Source organism: Austrofundulus limnaeus, unplaced genomic scaffold (genome assembly GCF_001266775.1).
Source record: "Austrofundulus limnaeus strain Quisiro unplaced genomic scaffold, Austrofundulus_limnaeus-1.0 Scaffold823, whole genome shotgun sequence".
Classification (NCBI taxonomy): domain Eukaryota; kingdom Metazoa; phylum Chordata; class Actinopteri; order Cyprinodontiformes; family Rivulidae; genus Austrofundulus; species Austrofundulus limnaeus.
Window position 1 is genome coordinate 33,689 of NW_013953225.1, and position 11,036 is coordinate 44,724.

An 11,036-nucleotide genomic window follows, 5' to 3' on the forward strand; every position below is an offset into this window, starting at 1 on the left:
AGTTGTCCATCTGAGGGGCAGGTGTGTAAAAGAAATTTAACCATGAAATGTTTAAGATTTTTATAAGACGTTCAGCTCTTAAACATTTGCACTTAGAATTTTATAGAATCACTTTAAATACTTTTCAGTAAGTTATAGATCTTGTACAGTTCTGGTTCAAATAAAGAACTTCATGTTTACTGGATTGTTAACTAATTATTTTCGAAAATAACCTGTAAAACTCTGATGTTAGGCGATGTGGTTGAAAATTTGGGTGCACCTAACTTTTGTGCTGGTGCGCCTAAGAAAAAAATGTTAGGTGCACCAGTGCAACCAGTGCAAAAAGTTAGTCTGGAGCCCTATTAATGTTAACTGAAAGTGTCCACTTCCAACACGCACTGTTTTCTGACAAATTATAGACAGTTGGCTACATCATGATGTGATCAGTCACTGAAAAGTCAAATGGAAGGACACTTCTACTTCAGTCTGCATTTTACTTTCGGTGAAATGTTGCCATACTTTTTAACAAGTTTTGACATTTATTTATACGAAAATTACCGGCGATAATTTCTTAACACGCGTTAACGCAGTTTCTTTATATTTCTCCGTCTGATCTCTGTTCTCTGTGCTGCCTGTGAAGACGCACACACACAGACACACACAAACCCAGTGGTCCCTGCAGGGTGGCAGGATCTTGATCACTATTGGCTTTAGATAGCCTTTATCCCGTGTCTCATCCAATGAGAGGCTTTGTTGTGGAGCGTGGCAGCCACTCACATGAACCCGAGCCACAGTCAGGGAGGAAACATGCCTGAAGCCGCCGGATTCTTCAGGGCATCTTTTATTTTAAAACTTTTCCCAACGGTAGGCTGGGAGGAAGTAAAGTTATCTGTAAGCACTGCAACGCTAAACGATCTCACCACCAGAGCCGTTTGAGCCTGAAACATCACTTCAGTTTAAAACCAGGCTAACAGAGGGAGGTTCTGCTGACCAGAGTGTGGGAGAAAAAAGAAAAAAGTCAGACTGGCTTGATTTGCCTTATTTGTTGAAAGGTTTTGAAAATGCATTGCCCCTTTTTATTTAAACAATACCTAAAATGCTCTAAACATATTGGAGTCATTTAAATTGTGTGCAGAATAATGAAATTAAACCAAGAATTCAAGGATTTTTTTGTCATTCCAAATGAGTATTATGAGGAATGGAAGATAGATGAGGCCCCTGTTCGGAAAAAATACAATAAGCAATAAGAAGTTAAAATGAAAAACAAAAGAAAAACTGTACATAGTGTGTCACACATGTGTTGCAACATACAACATACACATTCAGCCATAGCAGAGTGATAGTTTAAAAAAAACTAACAGTTGAGAACAGTCATGATTATTTGCAAAAATATCTTGAGATTAATCGCGATTAAAAAATTTTAATCAATGCCCATCACTTACATTTATTTATTTATTTGTTAATTGTTTAGGGGTGCAACAATACATTGAATCATTCTGAAGAAATTATTGGTATCTGCTTATATACTGATCTTAATTACACTACACATGGTATAGTCTTATTAGGAGAACTGTAATAATTATGTCATGTATGGAACAATACAGATTTTTAACATTTATTTTATCAACTTGTCTTCTGAAGATGCTCTGTGTTGAAGGATCAGTGGATCTGTGTTTGACTACTCCACCTAGGCTGTATTTTTGAGCACAGGTCCACTGAGAAACTTGCTGTTTCAGCAACATTTAATTTAAAAACTGTACTTTTGAGATTAAACCAATGTTCATAATTGATTTCAATAAATTACAAGTTAAGAAGGGAGTGGACTTTTTTTGTATCAAAAAAATATCGAACCGTGAGACTCAAGTATCGAACTGAAACCAATGGTGACTTGTCTGTGTCGTTGTACCCCTATTTTTTACCTGCCATGATCCTCTTTCCATTCCAACATACTGCCTCCTTTTCTATCAAGTTTTCAGGCTGGTACGTTCTTATTAGTAAAGCATGCCACCACATCAGACAATAAAGCAGTTCATGCATTGCATTATAGTTACAAATAAACATTTATTTGGTTAAATAACACAACACATCAACACTGAAAATGTCCACTAATCGTTGCAGCCCAAATAAATAAGGTTGATGATGTGTGTAAACTAGAGCTGCCACAAACGATTATTTTTATAATCCATTAATCACCGATTTATTTATTCGATTAGTCGACTAATCAGATCATACGTTAATTGAATATAAAACATGCAGCTTATCGTGCCAGAATGCAGCTGCTATTATATAACCATGGTTAGATTTTAGCTATATGCTAACTAAAAATAATTGCTGTGGAAGGTAAGTTCTGCTCTGCAGATATTACACAGGTTTCTCTTTCATTTTCTTAAAATGATCCCACACTTTGAGCTCTGTCAGGTAGCCATGATACCAGAGCCTGTCTGTATAATGTCTTGTGACGTCCACGGCCTACCCCAGTTACCACTACTGTGCATGTGTGTCAAGGACAGAAAGGCAGATGTGGCAGTGGAAGGTGTCAAAGCAGTTTGGAGAGTAAAACAAAGTAAAGAACAAAAAATACAAAAAACGATTAATCGATTATTAAATTAGTCATCGATTATTTTAATAATCGATTAGTCGTCGATTAATCGATTAATCGTGGCAGCCCTAGTGTGAACGAGACATATTATTTTATTTTGCTATAGTTCTGTCTCACATATAACATTGGTCCTGTTCTTCTTCCTTTAGGTTTGGACTATGTGAGCCATGAAGACATCCTGCCTTATAACTCTACTGAGCAGATCCCAATTCAACATGAACTCTTTGAGCGCTTCCTCATGTACAACCCTGCAAAATGTAAACTTTATTCTTCGGTCTTTTAGTGCTGCTTTTCTACACAAACCAACACTGCACCAATTCACTGAATTAAATATGCCAGTTTGTTTATCAAATAAGAACATCTAGATCAGATTAAACATTTTCATGAATCACCCTTAATGGTTTAACAAAGCAATTCACAGCAGATGAATATCAAACACAAGAAAAGCAACAAGCGAGCAGTCAAGAACTACATACAAGATGATTTCCTTTTAAGTTGTAAAATAATTAAATGAATGGAGACTCTTTGATGAAAGAACTGAGGATCTGCTTTCTGCTGCTTTTGCACAATGAAAAGTCCTCAGCCAAACAACTTTGTTTAGAGCATTTCAGTATTTCTCCACAGTTTCTCCACCTGCTTTAGCTGGTTTAGTTGCAATTTTTTTAGGTTTAAGTTTATTGTTAGCCAATATTGAACCACACTGAATTTAAGAAAATAAAAAAAGACGGCTGTGTTTTAAGTAAATATTTTTGTTTCGTCTTTCTTTCGACACCAAAGCTCCTCCGTTCACAGCCAGAGACACTCTGAAGGCGTGGCAGGAGAAGAACCACCCCTGGCTGGAGCTGTCAGACGTCCACAGAGAGACCACAGAGAACATTAGAGTCACAGTTATCCCCTTCTACATGGGAATGAGGGTAGGTGAATCTGTTGTTACATTGTCATACACACTGCTTGGTCAAATAAAGGTCACTATCTAATGTTTTGTTGGGCTGCCTTTAGCTTTGATTGTGCTACTGGTTTGCTGTGGCATTGTTTCCATAACCAGGGGCGTCACAGTGGTTCTCAACCTTTTTAGACTTATCCCCCTGAGCTATTTTGTCATACCACAAGTACCTCCTCTGTCAAACGTAATTATGATTTTTTATTTTTACTTTTACTTTTTTATTTAACCCCCTAGAACATTTAATTCTCAGGCATTTTATTCTTTTCAACTTAAACATAAAGATAAATATGTTGCCTTGAAAGTGAATTAAACCAGGTAACGGCAGGTGCAGGAATCAGCAGCATACAAAATACATCAAATACCCCAAATGAGCAAATTCCTTGAGATTTCCCATTTTATACAGGATTCCATTTTATGTCAGTTTTGTGATTCCGTTTGCATTTTCCACATTGTGGAAATTATAGGGCCCTACATATCTCAGTCCTATTTTTATTTTATTTTTTTACACACCTGGGAAATTTTTCCATGTACCCCCTGTAATATGCTTGCATACCCCAAGGGGTACATGTACCCCTGGTTGGGAAACTGATTTATCAGAGTGCAAAGCTTTCATATTGGAAGTTACCGTAGAGATGAAAGTGCAAAAGTATGCACACAGAAATATTCAGAAATATTAAATCATGCACATGCATGTTCCTGTCCTTTCATTCATACTTCCCAATGAACTAGAAACTGAGCGGATGTCAGACTCCATCATGGGGACCATTTTCCAGAAAAACACAGCCTTGTGGGTAGGGATGGGTACCAAATTCGATACTTTTATAAGTACCGACTGAATTCTGTCTGTACTACCGAGAACCTATTCACGTAACATGTTTCGGTACCTAAATGCATCATTATGACCATGTTGGCATAATGGTGGTTTCACACCAAACGCGTTTTGAGCTGCAGGAGCAGCCAGTTCACATGCAAAGTCTATGGCGCCTCTAGGGGTCGTGCGGCGCGCATGCATGAGTTGCGTTGAAAGCAGCCGACGTCAGAGTTCAAAAATCTGAACTTTCGCCGCTCGATACGTCTTGACAACCTATCAGAGACTCATTTTTCCACGTGATAGTTTCCTGAATGTTGCCCACTAAACCAAAACAGATAGACAGGAGAATTTTAGCTGAAATCGACCGTCTGTAGTTGGATTTTCTGGCAGGATATATCAGTACTGATGTGGGTCAGCTGCTCGGGACAAAAAGGGAAAGAAAAAAAAAACGGCGTCAGCTCGCAGCTTCTGGAGTGGCGAAACTAACCGAACAAATCACCTCTAAATCATCTGGTGAATTAATTAACTGCTGTGCACAACGTTCGCTGTCAAAGGTACCCATCCCTACTTGTGGGGACTAAAGCTTGGTTATACTCGACCTGTGCATGTGCAAGACTGATCATTCAGTACTTGAGGCACATCTGGGATTCATTGAACCGTAGTTACAGTCGTAACTTTAGTTTTCTTGTGGCTACACAGTTGTTTAGTCCTAACCCCTTGGCCCTGTGTGTGTGGAAATGCTCTTATTTTGACTATTAAACATAGTCATGGGATTTACTGTTGCTTTTCTATGATTTGATTTAATCAAACTTTTAAGTGACTGATCATGCAAGATTTATTATTCTGATCACATTCCTTCCTCAGTGATGTTTCTCCACTGTCCTTCCAGTTTTAAGTGCTGCGTTGGACCTGATTTCTTTAGTTTCAGCAATCTTAGATGTTTTTTTTTGTGTGTGTGTGTGATGCATGCCAGTAGTTGAACACTTCTGAGCTGATTAACATCTTTTCCACAACCACAGGATGTGTCTTTTAGTATGGTTCTTTGAAATGAGTAGCTGCTCATTGTATCATTTAGGGTTAAACAACTTGTTGCTTGCTGAAACATAATCACCCATGCAGTAATGATCCATTGGGAGGCTCTTAAGTATTTGCTTAGTTGAACCCATGTTGAACCTGCATGTTGAAATGTGGTGACTTTTTTTGTGCCAGGCAGTGTAGGTCGTTATGTTCATATACTTTGTTGCACATGTGTCAGTACAGCGGAGCTATACAAATTTTATTTGTATTTTTATTTATTATTTTATTTTTATTTATATAATGCCAAGTCACAACATACGTTGTCTCAGGGCACTGTACATAAAAAAGAACAATGTAAAGAAAAAAACAGCAGATTGTGTTGAATCACTTCATCACAGTCTCCCATCCTGAGCAAACGGTGGAGAGGAAAAACTCCCTGCTAATCAGGAAGAAACCTCCAGCAGAACCAGGCTCAGGACAGGAGACCATCTGCCTCGACCAGCTGGTTGAGGGACAGGATTGTGAAATGTGCTCAGTTTAGTGTTTTACACATTTGGGCGGCTGTGGTAGAGTGGTTAGGAGAGTCGTCCTGTAACTGGAGGATTGCCAGTATGATCCCCTGTTCCAGCTGTCTCAGTTGTTGTGTCCTTGTGCAGGACACTTCATCCTCCTTGCCACTGATGGTGTTCAGAGTGGTGGTGGTGCATGGCAGTCCCTCTGTCAGTGTGCCCCAGGGCAGCTGTGGCTACAGTGTAGCTTACCCCCTTCAGTGTGTGAATGACTGTAGTGTAAAGCACTTTGGGGTCTGATGGGGCTTGATAAAGTGTTACATAAGTTCAGTCCATTTGAGTTTTTCTGTATAGATTTTTAGTTTTTTTTATTTGGTTTATTTAAAACTTATTTTCATTTTTTTCTCAGGAGGCCCAGAACTCCCACGTTTATTGGGTAAGTAGAATACAGAAAACACATAAAAATAAAAAGGAAATAAACACAACTTAAGCAAGTAGTGTTAACATCTGTGTTTCAGTGGCGCTACTGTATTCGTCTTGAGAATTTGGGTAACGAAGTGGTTCAGCTGAGGGAGAGGCACTGGAGGATCTTCAGCCTGTCTGGGACCCTGGAGACGGTCCGAGGACGAGGCGTTGTAGGCAGGGTAAAACACACAAACACAAGTGCAACAACCCTTTTTTTTTGTGTGTGTTTTACAAAAAATATATATTTACCACACCTTGTGGTGAAGTAGTGTTTAGAGTTCTGGTTCTGTGTGACTGGGCCATTTCAGTCCATTTTGGGTCCCAGCCTGATTGGGCTTACTGTCGCTGCAGAGATAAAAGCACCTGCAGCACAAAGCAGGAGGAAATGAGGACAGGAGAACTTATTTCTAGCAGCAGAGCGAATAGGAAGATGATTATTTGATAGGGATGTCCCAATACCACTTTTTTCACTTCCGATACAATACCGATATTACAGCTTTGAGAATTGTCCGATACCAATATTGACCCGTTACCATAACAGTACAAGTCACACACTTTTACCTATTTTGTAATGAAAAAATCTTAGAAAAGTCTTGATCAGGTCAAACAGTGAAAAGAGTAGATATGAGAAAAATTTACCCATTTATTTTTAACCAATGGATGACACATTTTAAACTGAAGAACATTGTACAATTTAATAAAATAGATACAATTAATTAGAAGACCCTGAAAAATAAAACATAATAAAAACAAAATGTACTTTTAAAGTATAAAATAACAATTCAAAATCACTTTGGTTATTGTTTTACTACCTGTCAGCCTGGTGCTGCTTTATGGTGGAAAAAACTGAAGGTGGGGACAAAACAAAAGCCCACATTATTGTCTGTTCAAAGTTAAGAGTCCACAGCTCCTATTTTACTGACTGTAACTAAAACAACATGATCATTGCACTTAATCTTCACTCAAACAAGTGTGTAAACAGATTAAACATCACTCTAATAACGAGCAAAAAATCAATAGTAAGAATTAGTCAGTTATTTAAATTGATAGCTACCTTTCTTACTGCTGTATTTTCTGAGCATCATGTGGAGATCAGCCTCTCTCTCCTGCAGGGAGCAGTTTTTATCACTGCTCTCGTCATGTCGCTCGTATTCCAAAACAAACGCTGCGCTCTCCTTTCTTCTGTCAATCAATCCCAGAGCTAATCCATGGGATGTCAAAACTGTAAGCGTGCTGTCCTCGCTTCTGMCAGCTYAGAACCACCGACCGGACCAGAGAGGAGGTTCTGAAACAGCRCRRCTGTGTGCGGTCACTGGACCGAGGCTGAACGAACCGAGCCGAAACACAAAGCTGCTGCCAGGGTGGAGAGTAGTTGTAGCTCTGGTTTAAAACGTTCACGGTTCTGTGTTCCCCCTCGGAAAACTTGTGCGTGACAACTTTGCACTTAGCTTCAACTCTGTTTCTGATGAAAATAGAAAGTTCTGCCGACATTCTTGCTAACTTGTTAGCACAGCATGTTGTTGTGATCACGTGAGCGCTGCATGCTGGATCCAAGCTCTGCTGGATAGAATCACTGGAGCGGAGTCAGTGAACTGCTGGATTGAACTGCTAATATCGGAGCGCTTATATCGGACATTTTTTATGCAGACTGATAAAATCCGATACTCATTTTTTGGCTGATATCGGACCGATATCAATATCGTATCGGGACACCCCTATTATTTGATGTTATTTATTGTTTTTTAACGTCCTGTTAAATAAATTTGAAACTGTTTTTGAAAAACTCCATAAAACTTGGAAAACATCTGTGAGATTGCTCTATACATCCTTACACACATTCACCTGCCCAAATTTGCCTTTTACGTGCCCCGGGCAGTTGGGTAGTAATATTTGTTAAGCCCTGCCCCTTTTTAAAGTGACTTTCCTCCTGATTCAACTCAGTAATGAAGATGGCTGCAGAAGAATGTCATAAACAGCCTGAGGCTGTCCTTACAAACTGAAGCCTCTTAAGACATTTGACCGTGACGTATTTAATGTGTGACGGACGTCTGCCTCGTATCAAACAAAACAAACTGATCTCAAGAATTTGACATCAGCCAATCTACCATCTGGAAAATAGTTTACAAGTAGAGGACATTCAAAACAACTGCAACCATGCCCAGGTCTGTCCGTCCAAACAAGTTCACCACAGAGCAGACCGTAAGAAGTTAAAATAAGTCATAATAAAACCTAAAACTGCAGGACCCACAGCAGCCTCTTGTTACTGTCGATATGAAACTGCATGACTCATCTATCAGAAAGACATGTTTAATTTGCATGGGAGGTGTACAAGTATGAAACCTTTGCTCTTTATGAAAAACATTAAAGGCAGACTGAAGTTTGTCAGGGAGAACACAAAGACTACGACTTCTGGAATAATTTTATGTGGACATATGAGTCTAAAATTGTTGTACCTGCAAGAAAACCCTCAAACATCTGACAGCTGAACCAATTCTGTGTTGATGAGTGAGGCAAACCTTCAGAGTGATGTCAGAGATGAGCAACACTGTTAGAGGGTAGGGTGTCCTAACATTTCCTCCACTATAATCTGCTTTTTTCTTCATATCTTTTGCTTCATGAGTAAAACAATGTCAATTTTTGTTGTTTAATTGCAATTAATTCCCTTTTTTCCCAGGAATAAACAAAAACAAGATTGGACATTAATATGTGAACATTTCTTAATAAATTAAGGCCTATTTAATCTTATTTTTTCACACGACTGTAACTCCTCACAATGACTTTGTGGCCTTGCTCACAGCTAACGTAACATTCTCCTCTCAGTTGTCTTTATTCTGACTGAACACATCGAGGAGAAATGAGGAGTACTTGTTGTCAGTGTTTGACAGTGTAACAGCAGTTTTTCTCTTATTAAAGGAGCCAGTGCTATCTAAGGAACAACCAGCCTTCCAGTACAGCAGCCATGTGTCTCTACAAGCCCCCAGTGGTCACATGTGGTGAGTTCACTATCACACATCCCACTCAAAGTTTGTTTTGTGCATGAAGTTGATGAGTTCCTGCTAACATTCACCTATACCAGTTTAAAGAGCCTGTGACATGTCCATCCATCAAACACACAAAGTCAAAGAAAACACATTTTTATATAAGAGACCTTGCATAAAACGTGATTTTTACCCATTTTGTCACATAACTGTTACATTTTCGTTTGAACTTGGCTCAGCCAAAGTGAAACAGGAAGTGACATCAAAGGGAAACTCTATAAGAAAGACAACTCTGTAATCTTTGTTTATTAAAACAATATTATCTGAACTCTGACTCTTTATCTCTCTGACTCAAAATAATGTAAAGAAACATCAGATTCTTCTCTACAGTCTGGGTTGTAACAACGCTCTGTTTACATTCAGACATTCCCCTGTGACATCACTTCCTGTTGCTTCACATGCAAATATCTCAACTGTTCGTCTCAGCAGAGGGAAATCGTTTGTGCAATATGCTAATAATGTTATCTTTCCAATAAAGCCTTTCTGTTTAATTAAAAATTTCATGTCACAGCCACTTGAAACTTAAGTCATGTGTTTGAAACTCTTCACATGTTGTAGTCAGTCACTCAGCCTTGTCTTTGTGCAGGGGAACGTTTCGTATTGAAAGATCTGATGGCTCGCACTTTGATGTCCGCATCCCTCCTTTCTCCCTGGAAAGCAACAAAGACGACAAGGCGCCCCCTGCTGGCTACACGTTTTAACAGCGAGTTCTGTCAACGAAGCCTCGGACACCTTCCCAGTCCTGATCAAGTTATTTACAGTGTCTCCTGTCACATTACGCTGAGGGAAGATGTAAGGGTGGTCTAGATGATCCAGATGCTGTTCCACCTAGCTTTTCTTCTGTTTGAACGCACCGAACAGTCTGTGTTGGATGTAAATGACAGTAGAAGCTCTGCTGCACGGACGTGTACAGTGAAACGTAAGATCAAACTGATGCTGCCAAATTGAACAGGATGGATTCAGACGAGCAGTGAAATGTTGGGCAGGAGGTTTCACAAAGGTGTTGAGTTTTAAATCAGAGCCTCTTGTCTTCAAAACAGTTTTTTAATTGATGCCCAAAACCCATATAAGCTTAGAGTTTATAGCAACATATCAGCCCCTTTGCTCTGAACCTCTTCTTGTCCTGCTTTATAAACAACTTGAATACACCTCAGTTATGTTTGTTCACTGGAAGTCATGTGGAATGGGGAGAAGACTGGTTTTCAGTGCAGTGAACCACACTTTGGGACTAAATAGACTTAATGTTTAAATAATGTAAAATCTCTGTAAATCAGAATGATACAAATCATAATTCAAAGAATAATAATAAATTATTCTTGAGCAGAATCTGTGACAGCTTTCATCTGTGAAGAAAGGTTTTTAACTTTTCACACATCAGTTCTGTTTTATCAGGAAAAAGAAATCCTTATGAAAACTACATTTATTTTTGTTTTAAAGGGATCCCAGATTAGTTGTAACATTAGACTTTATTTAATAAACATATGTGAGCCATCACATCGAAACGAGGATCAAGTCCAAAAGTGGGAAATGGAGAAATAGACAAATATAGTGTTTTGACTAAAATGTTAACAAAAATGGCATTTTGTCAAAATATAATGAATAAAAGCCTTATTAATGTATCATTGAATGAACTGTCTGAAATATATGGAGAAATAGGCAAATATAGTGTTTTGAC

At 38.7% G+C, this 11,036-nt stretch overlaps 1 protein-coding gene across 1 annotated transcript in view; it reads left to right on the top strand.

Moving 5' to 3' along the window:
- poldip2 (polymerase (DNA-directed), delta interacting protein 2) overlaps positions 1 to 10,687 on the top strand; it is a gene marked incomplete in the record, with an annotated part of 19,737 nt that extends 9,050 nt beyond the window's left edge. Inside the window, 6 exon segments of the mRNA XM_014028856.1 lie at positions 2,728 to 2,835; positions 3,356 to 3,492; positions 6,268 to 6,294; positions 6,377 to 6,502; positions 9,237 to 9,316; positions 9,948 to 10,687. Of these exon segments, the coding sequence (XP_013884310.1) occupies positions 2,728 to 2,835; positions 3,356 to 3,492; positions 6,268 to 6,294; positions 6,377 to 6,502; positions 9,237 to 9,316; positions 9,948 to 10,062 (593 nt within the window).
- Between the last annotated feature and the right edge of the window lie 349 nt (positions 10,688 to 11,036).